At 46.1% G+C, this 17,871-nt stretch overlaps 1 protein-coding gene across 1 annotated transcript in view; it reads left to right on the forward strand.

Annotated features, from left to right (window-relative positions):
• The window catches only part of NT5E (5'-nucleotidase ecto), a 48,051-nt gene that overhangs the window by 10,411 nt on the left and 19,769 nt on the right, over window positions 1-17,871 (forward strand). The window contains exons 2-3 of the mRNA XM_032858058.1: window positions 8,350-8,572; window positions 12,357-12,545. Coding sequence (XP_032713949.1) covers window positions 8,350-8,572; window positions 12,357-12,545 — 412 coding nt within the window. The remainder of the gene's footprint in view (window positions 1-8,349; window positions 8,573-12,356; window positions 12,546-17,871) is intronic.

A 17,871-nucleotide genomic window follows, 5' to 3' on the forward strand; every position in this document is an offset into this window, starting at 1 on the left:
CTTATGTCAATTTCCCTGGTAATTTTTAGAGTCTTCTGGGAACAAAGCTGAGGCTCTGAAATGTTCCCTTTCTAATTCAGATATAGATGTCCTTGGATAGACCAAATAGTTGGTCTCCTTAGCAGTTTTCCAACGAGAAGACACTCTAAAAAATTCCGTTTTCTCCCTAACTGCCATCATGACATCTAAATAATGTTCTCGACACACAAAACAGTTCAACGAACTTTTTCTAAAAATCAGTCTCACTCACAATTTACAAAGGCCAGTCTGACATTAGTGAAATGGAAAGAAGAGGAGCAGACTGATTGTTAGAGAGGGACTGGTAGGATCGGTGAGGCAGTTGGCTAACCTTTTCACCTGCTTCCGAACAGCTTGGTTTCTTTCATTTCACAAGATATTGCTCAACTGTTTACCAAGGTTTTTTTTTTAATCCTGCCGCCTTTGGAAAGTTTTAATGTCCCGCATACCAAATCAAAGTCTGGTGGAGCCTATCTGTAAGGAGCCGGTTGGAGTGGCGGTTTTATCGTTCAGTAAACAGTTGCTGGGCCCTGATGCCCCGTGTCGGTTGGTGTCAGCAAGGACCCAGCGGGAGTCGCTGCCCCTCCTACCTCTGGGAGACAGACATGTGAGCCAATGGCTGCAGCAAGGCCAAGTGATGTCAGAGACTTGCGTTTCCGGTGGGGCTGATACCCGGCGTCTACAGTGGAGGTCATGCAGGGAGCTTTACAGGGAGGTCCCGTGGGACTGCATCCAAAACTCTTCACCACATGGGCCTTTAGGTGTCCCTGGAACTGAGGGACCCTGAAGTTTGGCAGGAGAAGTGAACCAGCTCAGGGAGGTCACAGAGGGGCTGCTGTGGTGTCTGGGGAGCCAGGACTGTGATTTCAGTGGGAAGCAGGAGGCCTCGGAGGAACTCAGTGCAGGAGCTAGAAGCAGTCGAGGGCATAGTTTTGGAAGTGCATTCTGGTGGCCTGTGGGGAGTGGGCAGGAGGTTTATGAGCCTGGGGACCAGGAGACCGACTGGAGGACTCCAGAAAGGTCTGGGCGAGAAGTGAGGAAGCAGTGGGAGGAAGCAGAGGGGCCAATGGCAGTGTGGTGGAGAAGGCAGGGGGATGGTGAAGGAGCAAGCAGCAACTCCATGGCTGGTTGGCCGTGATGGGGGGTCCGGGGGGCCAAGGGAGGGCTGCCCAAGTTGTTTGCTGCTTCTCCGGGTGTTTCTTGGGAGTTGTAGAAGCTCTTTTCCAACACCTGGGACCACATGCATCCTCACAGGTGTCTCATTCACAAGCTTACTAGGGGTAAGTGTCCTTGTCTGCTGGCCATTGGTCTGGACGGGGGCCTCCCCAATGGTCAGCAGATAGGGAGGACTAAAAACGGAGGGACCCCAAACCACCCCCAGGCAATAAGAGACTGGAGGGGTCCGGGCATCTGCCCCAGGGGCCCCATCCTGGCGGACACATTGTCAGTGTCTGGCTTCAAGCTGGGCAGGCCTGGGATGGAGAGGGAGAGGGGTCATTCCAAATCTTGGGGAAAAAAATCTAAATTTTCTGGAAACATTTGGATAAACATTCTGCTGCAGGTAGAGTCTGCCCCAGGATGCTGTACCAGGAGGTCACCAGAGCGGGGCCACTGTGGCCTCTCCACAGCTTTATTTATTTTGGGACAGGAAGCCCAGTCAAGCAGGCAGGCTCTGTGTGAGGTGACGCCAGATAGGTTCTCAGCCCGTGAGGCTTTCTCAGGTCTCAAGGATTTGCAGCTTCCTTGCCTTTTATGACCAAGTTTCCTGCTCACATTATTACTGTGGCTGCTGTGAGCATTCGTGAGAGGCTTTCAAAACAGAGCCCTGTACCAGTTTGGTGCTAGAGGTCGGCACGCCTGTATCTTGTAACATCTTTTTCTATTGTGGCATGCAGAGACACGAAGAGGCTAGGACAGGGTTCTAGGCGACGTGCTGGCAACCAGCCTGGGGCAAAAGGCCTTAGGAATTAATTCTCTGGCTCTTTCTTCCATACCCATCAAGTCTTTATTTACTTGTTCATATACTCAGCAAATATTTACCAAATGTTGTTCCTGTGTCAGAGATATTTTAAATGAATGATGGGAGTTGGTTAATACATATTATTTAATAGTATGTATTGTCTACTGCTTTGATCACTCAGCTGTAACTGGAGAGATCAGAAAGGGAAGATTTATTCATAAAAGCAAAACATTACAGGATAATGAAAAGACCTTTACAGAAGGCTGTCAGACGGCCACCGACTTTTGGGTCCTGTCTGCAGACCATGCCACGATCCCAGCTTCAGGGCTCAAGCGGACCCACTCCGACATCGGAAGGCTTCTTCTCTCCCACTCTCAGCCTGAGGCATGTTCTTATTATTTCTTCTGCTTGTCCACTTGTTCAGGACCAGTGCCTCAAGACCAACGGACACATTTGTTTACAGGTAGAAGGAGAAAATGAATCAATAGCAGCTCCTCCTAGGAAGAGCCTTGGGAACGAAAAGACGTGAGGGTTGGCCCACAGGCCCAGAGGACAGTGTGGTCAGTCAGCAGCCCGTCGGTGTGGCTGCTGAATTTAGTAGCAGATTCCATACACACTAGACGTGCAACATGGTACGGAGAGACGAGTCAGAAAGGATGTTTCTCTCTTTTTTTGAAAGCGTGCCTCTAACATTTGTTAGTCACTGAAGGTATATTTTTATTGTTGTTAAAACTCAATAAATTGGGGCACCTGGGTGGCTCAGTGCGTTAAGTCTCTGCCTTTGGCTCAGGTCATGGTCTCAGGGTTCTGGGATCGAGCCCCACATCAGGCTCTCTGCTCAGCGGGGAGCCTGCTTCCACCTCTTTCTCTGACTGCCTTTCTGCCTACTTGTGATCTCTCTCTCTGTGTCAAATAAATAAATAAAATCTTTAAAAAAAAACAAAACTCAATAAATAGATGCTGCACATAATTATTACCTTAGGGCAAGCATGAAAAATTAATTTCCTTGTGTAGACACAAGCTTTCCCTCACTCCTCACTGCAGGGTGTTGTTAATAATCCAACAAGAAATTTGGAGCCAGAAGTCTTGGAATATCTTCATTCTTCTATGGCAACTTCACATGACCTGGGAAACCTCTGGGCTTTATCTTTAGTCAACAGAGCATTTCTCCAAAGCAACCGCTAGAGTTTGACAAAAATTATCCACATCAAATATAAATATTAACAGACACTTGCAGAAAGGTGTTAAATCAGATTCTCTTCCTCAGAGTTGATTTAACAAGCATTTATTTAATAAGAACCACCAAAGAATCAGATCTCCTTCTGTCCTTACATTTGTGTTTTAAAGGGCAGCAACGATTCAGCAATTTAGGTGGTTGAACATGCTGGGCTGGGCTCGATGAAAAGTGAGGAAAGTTTTTTTCATGGAAGAGCTGCAGTTTTTTTCTTTTCTTTTTGTCTTTTTAAATAGCGCTTGAGGCATCTGCACTAAGAAAGCAGTGCAGGTGAGGCGCCATGGCTAGACCAGAGGCTCACATTAAATTGCTGTGATTTTTGACATTGGAGATACTGAAGAAGGTCATTTTGCTACACTCGACTGCCTTAAGTTACAGAACAGTGCATTTTGTGAAATTTAGTGTTTATAGTGAATATGCAAAGATTGTCATAAGTCTGGAACCAGTGACTGAATAGGGTTAGTAAGTGAATGAGCCCAATATGAGAAACGAAACGTTTGGAAAGCTAAAATAAAAGGAGGGAGAGAGCATAAGAATATGATTTAGGTCAGAATAAAAACACTCTTGCCTGATGTGAGGATTATAGCATTAATGGCAAGTAACAGGTTAAGTCAGATCCGGATTGGTTATTACAGTCATGAGGGAAGCTTTGGGCAGAACAGCAAAAAATGGACAAGCACACATAAGGAAAGGTACGGGAATTTTCAGAGAGCACCAAAAAAGGCAGAATGATACTATAGTATGAATTTGCATAAATTTTCTTATGTCTGTGCTACAAATGCTCCGTGAGATGTAAAGGAACATGGAAAGATGGTCTGTCTTTCATTGCTCTAAGTGCTCTTGGACAGACTCTTCCTGAGGTATTGTCATGTTAATAAAAATAATAAAAATGAATAAGAATCCATGTATATCACACACCTGAAACTAATATAACACTGTATGTTAACTGACTGGAGTGAGAGTAAAAACTTTAAAAAATTTTATTTAATGCATTTCTTTTTTTTTTTTTAAGATTTTATTTATTTATTTATTTGACAGAGAGAGACACAGTGAGAGAGGGAACACAAACAGGGCGAGTGGGTGAGGGAGAAGCAGGCTCCTGCTGAGCAGAGAGCCCAATGCAGGCCTCAATCCCAGGACTCTGGGATCATGACCTGAGCCGAAGGCAGACGCTTAACAACTGAGCCACCCAGGCACCCCTGTTTAATGCATTTCTCGAGCACCTGGTGCATGCCAGCAGGGAACATGGTCTACACAAGTGAGTGGTGCGCTCCTTCTTCCAAAGAGCTCATAAATAATGAAATTGTGATAAATGCAGTGGAGGAAAAGCAAGTCAGAAAGAGTCAAGGTGGGGAAATGAACATGAGTTTATAAAGAAAATAAGAATTTAAAAAGGCGTTTTTCTGCAAAGGAATTTTTGTAGGAAAGGTTGGCTGTGTCTAGAAGAAAGAAATTTGTCAGAGACTCTTCTGCTCATTCAGGGGTGCACCGTTGTTCTGCTCCAGTGGCTTGCTGGGCGCCAGAGGGACTGGGTGGGGGGTGTGGGGCTGCAGTGGGGACCATCAGAGCAGAGGAAGTATGTCTAACTCAGGGAACTCAATGAAGGGTTCTTGGGAAGTATCTCTTCTGGAAAGATCATCAGGCTTCAGGAACTAAAGCCATTGATTGAATAGAAAGTAAAGTCATGGTATAAAAAAGGAATAATCCTATTCTATTCTGTTCTACTCAATTTTATTCATCTGTATTTCAATCAACCAATCATCATTAACCTGTTACATACAAAGGCACAAAGATGAGGGAGAGCATGAAAACTGCGGGTACTTGGGGTTTTATTCTGAGTGCTCTCTATCTATTAGGCCTTATGCAAAGCTCTTCATATCCAAGCATAGAAGTTAAGAAGGTTGGAGTCAAAACAGAAAGTGGTTCTGATCCCCCCTTTACCACTTACTAATTGCGTGACCTTGAACAATTCATTCAATGTCTCTAGATCTGTTCTCATCTCTAAAATGATAACAGTAATAATGCCAATCTCACAGCACAAAACCAGGTTTTCTTTTTTTTTTATTAATATATAATGTATTATTTGCCCCAGGGGTACAGGTCTGTACACAATTCACAACACTCACCATAGTACATACCCTCCCCAGTATCCATCACCCAGCCACCCCATCCCTCTCACCCCCCTCCCCTCTAGCAACACTCGGTTTGTTTCCCGAGATTAAGTCTCTTATGGTTTGTATCCCTCTCTAAAACCAGGTTTTCTTAACAAATCACTTTGCATGATGCTGGCATGTGGGAAGTGCTTAGTAAATGCTGTTTCATTTTTATTACAACCTTTGTTTTATTCACTGCCCTTCCCGAGGAAGCTGTGGTTTATAAGTGTAGTCCGGTCGAGCTCATGATTGGTGGAGACAGCCCTGCCTGGTTGTCTCATACTTTAGCAGACTAAAGTCAGACTTTAGTCAGAAATAAGGCTGGAGAGGAAGGCAAGACCAGATCTCCAAGAGCCTTATGGCTCAAGAAGCTCAGGATGTTGAATTTTTTTTAAATTTTATTTATTTATTTGACAGAGATCACAAGTAGGCACAAAGGCAGACAGAGAGAGAGGAAGGGAAGCAGGTTCCCCGCTGAGCAGAGAGCCCGATGCGGGGCTTGACCCCAGGACCCTGAGATCATGACCTGAGCCGAAGGCAGAGGCTTTAACCCACTGAGCCACCCAGGCGCCCCAGGATGTTGAATTTTATCCCACGAGCAGTGGAGAGTTGCTGTAGGACCTTACGGTAGAGATTGGTAAGATAAACTTTCCACTTTAGAAAGATTTTTGTGGCACTATGTTGAATGTTTAGAGAAGGGAATGGTGCTAGCTGAATGCCAGTGAGGAGGCTGTGGCAGCGGTCCAGGAGGGAACGGGAGAGGAATGCACGTGGGGGGTGGATGGAACAGCACATTTAGGCAAAGGTGGAATGCTGGTGGGGGATGAGGGAGAGCTAGTGAGTGGGCATTCAGCTGCTCTGGAGTATCTGGCTTTCTTGACTGCGTATATGGTGGCACCTTGCGCCAAAGTGGCAGATCCCGGAGGAAGGGGCTTTGAGCATGGTAAATGTGGTTGCTTGTGGAATCCTTGTAGGGAAGCGTCCACATGACCATTGGTCAGGAGGACAGTCAGGACTGCAGATGTTCACTTCCGAGTGGGAGATGTGGATGTGAAGGGGGTCATTCAGCCGATCTGTGCTCAGTCGTGAGCACCCAGAGCAGGGCTCCTCTCCCCACCGAGACAGGAAAAGAGAACCCCCGTCAGCACTTTCAAGGTGTTAGCTCAAGCCAGGGGAAGGGATGCCAAACAAGTCCCAAGGGAATTAAATAGGTAACTCCAGGGGTTGCAGAGTGCCAGCAGCATAATGCCGTGAAAAACGGCAAGGTGGCTGACCCATTGGATAATCGTCCCTGAAGAATGAGAGAAATATGCACTTTTTAAGACTCCACGGTTCTGCAAGGTAGTTCATTCTGATCTCATAAGGGAGACCGATTTTGCCACAGGAAGAAAGCATGATGTTGTAAAGAGAAGATAGAAAGACAATTACCCAAGACCAGGAGACCCTTTGAGACTTCGGTGGGCCTTTAAGAAAGAAGTCATTAGTTCAGAGGAAGAAGTAAAAATGAGGGGACACTCAGAGGGTGGCGGAGAGGTGAAGTCACACGTTCTGTGTTTCATCAGGGAGACAAGTATGAAGCTGAAGACATCGTGTTGCTTTGTGTGTATAAAGATACGCATGAGGACGTGAGACGCACTCTTCTTTGGGGCACAGATGCCCGCGGGGTGCGTGCGTGGTGGGGGAGGGGCCGTAGCCCTCAGCAGGGTGGAGGCAGCGGGACCCGAGAGCTCAGGGAGCACACAGTCCGGCGAGGCCCCCACAAACAGGCTGCACGTGCAGGGTGTGGAACATGCTAGGAAGGGAGTGGGGCCCATGAGAGAATCCAGGAGGGCCCTAATCTCGGTTGATGGGTCACCAGGCAGCACTTCCAGGTCTGCTCCCAGATGTGAAAACAGAATCAGGTGTTATTTTTAGTAAGTTTGAGACTCACTGGTTTCAGCACTAAGTTAGTGAACAGCCTGCCAGAGCAGGTTAGCAGGTTCCTGGGGGAGATAAGCTGTTGCCAGGAGGCCAAGAGAGAAAGGGATGGAGGTTTTTCAGGGGAGGTCGCTGGAATGCTGTGTTTTTTGAGTATTACTCTGGGGGAATCTGCCAGATGTCAAAGCAGTGTTTTGGACCCAGTAGCCACTCCTGGAGCAGGGTGGACTGGGAGAGAGCAAAGAAAGTGGGAAGCAAGGGCACCTTTAAATCATGCCAACCCCCCACCAAGCCCTGTGCTCAGAGTGGGCCCACAACACTGTACCATCCTGATCTTCCTAGGATGTGGAATTGCTGGAAATGAAACCCAGGGCGGCCCAGAGCTGCCCGAAGAAGGAAACCCGTGCCACCCTATATAACGTGGAGAAAGCCGTCTCCTGTTGGCCTTGGGGGATCTTCATTTTCCACGAAGAATTAGAGGACCACAGAGCTCTTGGGAAGAAAGAGTTGTGGGAGCATAAGGGAGGAATGACCAAGGAGAGGCAGGGACGAGATAAGGAGAGGCTCTGGTCTAGCGACAATACATTTGCAGTCGCCTTTTGCTAAACTCCTATTGATGTTAATGGTTCTCCCAGCAGATGGGCCATCGGAAGGGCTGGGTGGGCAGATTGACATGTGGGTTTATGAGAGAAAACAGAATGTGGAAAGGCTGGGCAGAACTTAGGAAATGAGATTCTCAAACTTTCCCCAGACCTGGGGATGGCAGGACGGTGGATGTGTAGCCAGCTTTCTAGGCGACCCCTCCAGGCATTGACGCCACCTTCGGTAGGTGGTGCGAGACCTGGGAAGCAATTCCCAAATGCTCCTGATGCTCTGTGTGTCTACGGGCCCAACCGCAGGGGCCCTGAGTAAAATCTCTGGGCATGAGGATGACAGAGGTCATGTGGTCAGCTCCTAGAGCCCCATCAGGTTTGGGAGCCACTGAGCTGATGCCCTATTCTTTACAGTATGTTTTTGTTAGAAATTCCAGTGTACCTAATTCTTGTTCTCTTTTCCCCTTCTACTAGGCACTGGGAAATCATGAATTTGATAATGGCGTAGAAGGACTGATTGATCCACTCCTCAAAGAAGCCAAATTTCCAATTCTGAGTGCAAATATTAAAGCAAAGGGGCCGCTAGCATCTCAAATATCAGGACTATATTCGCCATATAAAATTCTTCCTGTTGGTGATGAAGTCGTGGGGATTGTTGGATATACTTCAAAAGAAACCCCTGTTCTCTCCAATCCAGGTATTTTCTACTTTTATAGCACTCACTGGTTGCAACTAGATGTATTAAATCAGAGCTTGGAATGATTTTTATGGGCCATGGGTAAAGGCAGGAATAACATGGGCTGTTGGGTGAGCAGTGTCCTTAGGACAACATTGATGAAAGCAGTCTGGTGGCCTCCACGTTATTCTAAATCACTTCTTAAAGACATTGCTCTTTCGTTCAGCGAATGTTGCTGACAGTATCTTTGTTTAATGCAGTGCATTCAAAATTGGGCAAGAAAGCTGTTCACACCCAGTGTTAACATTACACAGTCATTTGTTGGAGAATGAAACATAACTCATGGCCCTTTTTCCTGTGGGGTCAGAGAGCCCAGAGCTAGGGTTTTATCTCAACTTACCTTGTATTTCCTTTTCTAGTATGATCATTATATGTTAGCTGTCCTTTGTCCCTTTTCATGATTTATCTCTTCTTTCTAATGACTTTGTTATATCTGGCTTTCTGAGGAATACATATCCTTGAAAGGCCCTATGGTATATATATATACATATATCTTAATATAAATATCTTATATATGCGATATTTCATATAGTGTGTATATATATATATATATTTATAGCTGTTGTTGAGGTCACTGTGGAGCGCTTCTAAGAAGTGTGTGGTCCCATCTGCTGCCCCAGCTGACAATATCAGGCCGTGGTCCTCTCCCTCCTACTGCATGCGGCAGCCCCTGCTCTCCCCTGGGGCTAAGGGCGCCCCCCACCCCTGCACCTCTCCAGCTTCCTGGGGCTTTTCTGCACAAAGGACTGTGTGGGGATGGCTGAGTGACCTGGGCCACCTAATGGCTAACAAGCTAATTACCAGTGTCAGGAGGGCTGGGACGACACGGCCTGGTTGCTGTTGTCCTTGGCCCTGCTGCCCCTGAATGCTCCTGCCCTGTGTCCCCAGCTCCCACAGAAAATCCCTCCGACATATTACACTTGTCCCTTCCTGTCGGCTTCCTGCAATGGCCTGAGCAGCCAGAGGACAAGGTCTAGGGCTCCTCTCAGTGAACATTCATAACAGTCTAGACGCCATTGGAGGAGCATTAGATAAAGATGTGGACTTGTTGAATAATTGAATAATTATGTGTCTCGATAATCTCTACCCACTGTTTTTTTTTTAATTCATTTAAGATCGAATATAATTAAATGCCATAAGAGAGTCACAAAGTCAGGGAGTGGGGGAACATCTTTTAGGAATGGGGGTAAGTGAAAGGAGTGAAGGCCAGCTTGGAGCTCCTGGAGACTTGAAGACCCTCCCTGGCCCCTTCAAGTGCTCACAGAACATCCTGGGTCAAAGGGCATTCCAGCAGTGAGGTCAGAGTCACATGCTGGGAGGTACTTCCTACGAGGGCAGGGACCTGATTATCTGTCTCTTTCCTGGCTCTGGGCTCTGGGCCCAGCCCAGCATATGGGAAGCTCTCCGTAAATGGTGCTGGAATGAACACACGAGAGAAGGGAGGCATGGGGGCCACGATCACAAAAGAACAGATAGTTCAGTTTGTTGGAACAGAGGTTCCAAGCAGAGAAGGCAGAAAGCTGGGTGAGGACTCGATTGCAGGGCCTCCTGAATGACTAACCGAGCAGTTCAAGCATGATGGGGAAAAAAGTGGGATCCTTTCTGGAACAGTCACCAATAAGAAAGGAGAGGTTGTGGGTGAACATACATGAGGGCTCCAGAAATCACCCCCCTTTGCTAGGACTCTGAGAGCAGCCTGGATTAGCCCTTAAAGACTGGGCTTACATATCTGAAGGGGTGATGTCCTCCCCGCAGCTCCCAGGAGAGGAAGGCTGGATGGTGTAGGGACAGATGCCGGTGCTGGGGAGGGGCGGAGCAGTGTTTCTGGGGACACTTGCTTCTACCAAGACCACAGGCCCAGCACATGCATTCTTCCTACAGCTCTCTGGGCCCCAATCCAGCCCCGTCCCTCCAGTCCTGGTGGCCCGGGTGCCACAGGCATGATAGCACAGTTCATTTATCTTAGCTAGAAATTCCTGCAACCCTTCAAGATATCCTGCAGTAGATCCCATCCTTTCTTGTCTGTGTGATGACTGATCCGCCAGAGGCTCCTAGCGTGTTAGGAGGATATATTTCTTTGTCCTCCAAGGCATTTCCCTGAATGTTTTCCTTCTTGTTGCCAGTCAGACAAAAGCAGAGGATGGTAGCTTTGTCTGACGCCTCAATATCCATTCATTCATTCCTTCTTCCCTCTGAATACCTATATGTAGGCAACTGTTCTAGGCACCAGAGATGCTGCCTCCACCCCCAGAAAAAATAAATAAGTAAAAAAACCCTGCCTGCTGCAGTTCACAGGTTTAGTGGGCAAATAAATGAGTAGAATATTTGGGGCATCAGAAGGTGGTAAGTGCTAGGCAGTAGGGGGAACAGCAAGTGGGGCAGGGGACAAGCGCACCTTGTCAACTTAGAGGGAGGCTCAGGGAGAAGATAACATGTATCTTCTCACGGAGAAGGTAACATGGCTCTATGGGGTGAGCAGTGAGCTCCGGACTTCCTGGAGTCGTCAGCAAGAAGTGGGTCATTCTTAATGTTTTCATGGCAGACAGTGTCGCCAGTGAGCTGGGGACAGCATGGCCAGCACAGCATGGCACTGGGCCAGGGTTCCACACAGTCACGTCCAGCAGCCTTGTCCCCGGGATGTGGTCTTCTGCTACCACTACAAGTGGGAGTAAGCAGGGAAGAAGATGCACACTCCCCATGCCAGCGGTGTCTGGCTGAGACCTTCTCTAACGCAGAGCTCAAGGGCGTGCTCATGTCGGCCTAACCTGATGAACAAGGCAGAGTGTCAACGGGTGTGTTGGCGTTGACGCTCAGGGACTCGTTGCCAACAGAGTTTAAGTTGGAAGACTGATTATCCTGAACTGGCAAACAAAGCCTTCGATGGACTCATCTGGATTTCCACCCCGCTCAGTTTTATTGCGATACAACCACACTAAGTGTAAGGTGTACGAGTAACATAATGACTTGACTTACATATCATACTATGCATTCATGTGCTCAGGCACTTTCTGCCTTGGCATAATGAAAGTCCGAATAGAAGAACACTTTTTTAGCAAAAAGAATCTTTGTATTTTAATTTAAACACAGAGTCAAGTAACATAAGTTAGAAGAGATCACTTTAACAAAAACACCAAAACTAAGACTTAAAAATGAGTGTTTTCTTACAAAGCACTTTCCTTGGGGATCTGTGTACATTTTTAAAGTAGCGTCCGGTCAGTGAAAGCTGGAACTAATCTTCCAGAGTTGTTATTAGGGCCTGTGACACAATTCTTAGGAGTATTTTCAATAATGAAAAGCCTTTGTCTTTTGTGAATGAATTTGCTTGCTGGATATAAATGCCGTTCTGAGCCACACCCAGTGAACTGGATCAAGTCAAGATGTGTACAAGCCACATCTTGGTCAGAAAATCTTGTGACTAAGAGATATCTGGTATTAAACACACATTTTTAAAGAATAGATAGGTTTCCAGGTCTGAAGCCTCCTCATAGCATGAGAGTACATTAGAGCAACATAGTATATCATTCACAACCTTAATTTAAGGCAATGTCAAGTGAACGTACTAAGGAAATTAATGTGAATTTTTATTGGCTATCTAGGGATTTTATATTTAATTTATAAATATGTTTTGGTTTTAGTAATGTAAGAGCTTTAGTAGAAAAAAGTATTTTTACTCTATGTGTTAGTATGTGTAATAATATAATAAAAATTATTAATAAATGTCCATTTTGCTTATTTTGTTCCTTAGGAAGGAATTTAGTATTTGAAGATGAAATCGCTGCATTGCAGCCTGAAGTCGATAAGCTAAAAACTCTAAATGTGAACAAAATTATTGCACTGGGACACTCTGGTTTTGAAATGGATAAACTCATTGCTCAGAAAGTGAAGGGCGTGGACATCGTAGTAGGAGGACACTCCAACACATTTCTTTATACAGGTAATTGTTTCAAAAGGATTATACTGGCCAGGGTGTCTAGATAACTAACTTTTATCTCGTTGCGTTTGTAACTGTTATTATTTTTACTCCTATTTAATGCATAATATATATTACATATATTTTGTAAAATGTGATATATATGGAATATACGTACATAGTAATGTGTAAATCTTATTCAGAGACATTTTAATGTCTTTAATTTAATATTATTAATGTCTTTAATATTAATTTATTGGTTTCATGATTATGTCAGTTCCATTTATGTATATTATAAATACATGTGTAAAATACACTATAAAATAAGAAGATTACTGAGCCCGAGGCAAAAGTTTATATCAAAAAGTAACATGTCGTATAAAAAAATTTTAAGATAGGGGCACCTGGGTGGCTCAGTTGGTTAAGCCTCTGCCTTCAGCTCAGGTCATGATTACAGGGTCCTGGGATCGAGCCCTGCCTGGGGTGCCCTGCTCAGGGAGGGGCCTGCTTCCCCCTCTCTCTCACTTGTACTTCCAAATAAATAAATAAAATCTTAAAAAATTTTTAGGAACAAAAATATAAATAAGGCCTCCACAGATCAAAGTGACTGACTTGATTTGTAGGTTCACGGGTAGCAGGAGCCAGAACTCTGGGCTCAAGTCCTAACTTTTCTTCATACTAGGACCACTAGGAATGCCCTGGAAGCCCTATGCCCCGATGCTCCTGAAATCATGCACGTTCCCCTCCCTCCCTCTCCTTCTCTTCCTCCCCTACTGCTTTCCCTCCCTTCCCCTCTCCCTCCTTCTCTCTTTCTCCTTGATGTTAGGCAGTTTTAGCTAGAAATCCTCTTTTTTTCCCTTCTATGTTGAACCATTAATATACCAAAACTTTTGAGTCTGGCTTGGTGAGTTTTTCCTAACATGCTGCCTCCTGTCCCCCCACCACTACTGCATGGAGCTTTGAAGGGACTTTTAAGGAAAAGAAGAGGAGAAGGAGGGCCTCTTGGTAACTGACTCTTATCAGCAGTGGGAAGGAAGGCTTTGGTGGGGAACACCCCTGTCTTTGAAGAGGTTGCTGCTTTGCCCACCTCTATATGGGTTACCTAAGGTGATCCTATTTTTGTAAAAGCAAAAATAAAAAATACTCTAAAGAGAAAAAAATTACCCAACAATGTTAAAAGAGGGGCACCTCGGTGGCTCAGTCAGCTGAGTAACTGCCCTCGGCTCAGGTCATGATCCTAGGGTCCTGGGATCGAGTCCCACATAGGACTCCCTGCTCGGTGTGGAGCCTGCTTCTCCCTCCCCTAACTCATGCTTACTCTCGCTCTCGCTCTCAAATAAATAAGTAAAATTTAAAAACTTTTTTAAAAATGTTAAAAGGTGTTATCACGAAGAAAAGCACATAGGCAATTTTCACTTTCTTCTTAGCACCTTTGAGTATTTTCAAATAATGAACACATGTTGCTTTTGCAATCAGAAAGAGAGACACAAATTGTAAAAAGAAAAGAAAGAAACAATATTGGGTCCAAAGTCTTCCTTCCTGATTCACGTCTGAGACCATGAGCAGGTCACTCACCCTCCCTGAGCCCGTTAGCTTTGCTTCAAAATGGGATGAGAACACTCCAAGGGCCCCATGTTGTGAAGATGGCCTGAGGTGGTATACCGATGTGTGGGAGAACACTTTATAAAGTGTAGAGAGCTGTGTCCTGGCGAGCAACACTGTGGAGGCTGCCCCCGGGTGCAGACAGACCCATGAGACTGGGAGGCTGGTGAACTCCTTCACAGGGTGAGCCTGGCCTTCCCTTACTAAAGAAGGCCGGTGTTCCTGTATTTGACTCTTTCCTCATGCTGCTCGTAAGTGTTTTGCCTCTTGGGAGACACAGGCTAGAGAATAATTTCACACTGGATGATGCCCATGAGAGGTTGTGAAATCCATGTAGGGGGTAAAAACTTTTAACCCACTAGACTCCAGCAGGTTAGGCCCTTAACATTCCTCACAGAAAATTGCACTGTCTTGTGGAAAAAGCTGTCTGTGGAGCAACGAGGATAGTGCCTGTGCCCCCCGGGCGTTAGGTACATGTGGCACGACAGTGACAGACACGGACAGTGACGGGAACTTCTTAGCAGCAGTGGTGTCGCAGTCAGACGTCTGAGAGCCGCCTAAGTAACTCTAGGGCAACTGGAGGGGCTGAGAGCGCCAGGTGGGGGTCGCGCCAGGTGGGGGTCACCCCAGGGGGCAAGTCATGGGGCGGCGTGGGGCGAGATGGAGGGAGACTCGGCTGTCGGGCTGGCCATGCCGTGCCTGGCGGTGGGCTCCTGTCTCTGCCTGATTTCCTGCGCTGCAGAATGAGGATGGAAACAACCCCATGAGAAAAGGTCACCATGACTTCCTGTCTGGAATGGATGGCTGGAGGAGAGGCGACACAGGACAGGGCCTCATACCTGAGCTGTCCTTATTCCAGCTTTGTCCCAGCTGTGTGGCTGAGACCTGTGACAAACCCTTCCCTGGAGCCTTTAGCTTTTCTCTGAGGCGGTGCTGGAAATGGAAACCAGGAGCACACAGTGGGAGCAAGATGTCTGCCTCCAGGCCCTTCGTCCTGGGGCGCAGGGGCTTCAGGCTGTATTGACTTTGATTCAGAGTAGGAAAGGCATGGTAAATGAAGACCCAGCACACACACACACACACACACACACACACAGTCACACACACAGTCACGTACAGTCATACACACATATAGTCACACACTCAGAGCCTTTCAGTCACACACACAAACACACACAGCCACACAGTCACACACACAGTCACGTACAGTCACACACATAAACACACAAGTCTCACACAGTCACACCACCTATAGAGTCGCACACACAGTCTCTCACATGCAGACACACGCAGAGTCACACACACACACACACACACACACACTCACTGAACTTTCACAAAGAACCTAGAGTGACCCCTGGTTCTGTACTGTTTCATTTTTTTTAAGGTGTCGGTTACCACCCATTAAATTAATTTCCTCATATTGTTGTTGCTGCCCCACATTTTGAAAAACTCAGCTCTGAATGAAGTGTGACCAAAATAGTACATAAACAATCAAAAGAATCCACTCCCTCCATTCAAATGCTAAAGTAATTCCCCTGTTCTTCCTGATTTGCCTCTACACCATCTTAAGTGTCACCCGCCTCTTCTAGCACCCATTGGTCCCCTGTAGACTTGCTGTGTGGCTGTCAATTAGTGTGCCCTGCTGGGCCCGAAAAGGTTCGGCCACCATGCCTGGCTTCCCAGTAATGCTGCAGCCTGTGCTTTTGTCCCTGTCATTTTGTTCCAGCCAGTGAGGTCCTGCAAAACACTATGTGCCTCTTGCTAAGTAGATGAGTTTAGTTAAGGTTGAATGACTGGATGAAAGGAAGATTTGGGGATAAAAATTAAGATTTGTTTATACATAAATCTTGAAGTAGATCATTACCGCCTCTGAGAACACTGCCCCTAAAGTCTTAGGCATTTATCTCACATTTCATGGTTGCTCAGCAAGATTGCTGTTCTCATGAACTTGTTCTCATGAAAATAGTCAATTTTGATACTCATCATTTTGAGGGATGATGAACTTAACAATTAAAGGTAATTCTAGGACAAAGGAGGAGGTGAAGCATATTTGCTTGTTTAAATAAATTGTCACAGCCTTAAAAAAAAATTCCTCTGAATTGTTTTTGGGATTAGCTTAGCTTAAGTTGAGGTTAAATATGATTCATTAGTAAGAGTGTAGTTGAGGGGCTGCCTGGGTGGCTCAGTGGGTTAAGCCGCTGCCTTCGGCTCAGGTCATGATCTCAGGGTTCTGGGGTCAAGTCCCACATTGGGTTCTCTGCTCAGCAGGGAGGCTGCTTCCCTCTCTCTCTCTCTGCCTGCCTCTCTACTTGTGATCTCTCTCTGTCAAATAAATAAACAAAATCTTTAAAAAAAAAAAAAAAAAAGTGTAGTTGAAATGATACATCCTGGGGGAGGCACCTGGGTGACTCAGTTGTTAGTCATCTGCCTTTGGCTCAGGTCATGATCCCAGCGTCCTGGGATCGAGCCCCATGTCAGGCTCCCTGCTCTCTCTCCCTCTCCCACTCCTCTCCTTCTCCCTCCCCCACTCCTCTGCTTGTGCTCTCTCTCTCTTGCTGTCAATACACAAAACTTTAAAAAATAATCATCCCAGGCACCTGGGTGGTTCAGTCAGTTAAGCATCTGCCTTTGGCTCTGGTTATGATCCCAGGATCCTGGGATGGAGCCCAACATCGGGCTCCATGCTCAGCAGGGAGTCTGCTTCTCTCTCTCTGCTTGCTGCTCTCCCTGCTTGTGCTCTTTTTCTCTCTTAAAAATAAATAAAATCCTTAAAAGTAATAATAATACTTCCCTTGGAATTTTATGGCTGGCCATGCACAGAACCCAACACACAGATACACACACACACATACCTAAAAGAAAATTTCACAATACATCCAGATTATGCCTTATATTTTCTGTTATTTAATTTGTTTAATGCTGGTTACCATGTATTAAATTAACTTCAGTGTAGTGTAACTAGACCATTTAAAAAAAAAAAACTCAACTTTTAATGAGGCATCACAGAAACAGTGCATGAACCGCTCCCCCAGCCCACCCCCCGCCCCACAAATGTTGAATATTATTCCAGGTTCTTCTGAGTACAACCATTGTGCACATGGAGATAACCTAGTATTGTCTAACCATTCTCATGTTGGAATGAAGGGGAGAGGAGGTCCACCCAACGAGGCTTACAGAATCTTCAAGTTGCAGGGGATGAGGGCTAGTGCCCACATGTTTTCTCTAAAGGAACGAGATCCTAGAGTCATGAACTGGTCCATAGTGTTGTCTTTGGAGAATGTAGTAAAGTGCGAGCAGGCTGACAGCTGAAGCATGTATGCCAGGGGACTTTATACCCCATGCAACCCTCAAAGGCAGACTCAATGTGCTATCTGTTTGTCTCCTGCTGTTTGAACTGAATTTTGGATCATGCCAGTCATTCTGGCTACCTGTGGCTTTGGGTGAGTGGAGACATTAGTTTCTGTATCTGCAGAATAGCAGGGGTAGAACTGCCAAGTCTACGACCCCCTGCATTCTGACATACTGTTCCCCACAAGGTCATCCATGCAAAGAGCCTGATTGCTTAAAACTTTGGGGAAATACAAATTTTTTTTGTACAACGCCTTATAACTTCCTTAGGTTGCTGCTGTGAACTTCACAGTACCTCTAACGTCTCTGAGGCTCCCACCTCCAGGCTCTACCACCCAGGACCCTCCTTCTCACTGTCATCTAGCAGTCTCTAAGCCACTTCCCAGCTTCCCCCAGC

This window comes from Lontra canadensis, unplaced genomic scaffold (assembly GCF_010015895.1).
Source record: "Lontra canadensis isolate GAN:19392208 unplaced genomic scaffold, GSC_riverotter_1.0 scaffold14, whole genome shotgun sequence".
Classification (NCBI taxonomy): Eukaryota; Metazoa; Chordata; class Mammalia; order Carnivora; family Mustelidae; genus Lontra; species Lontra canadensis.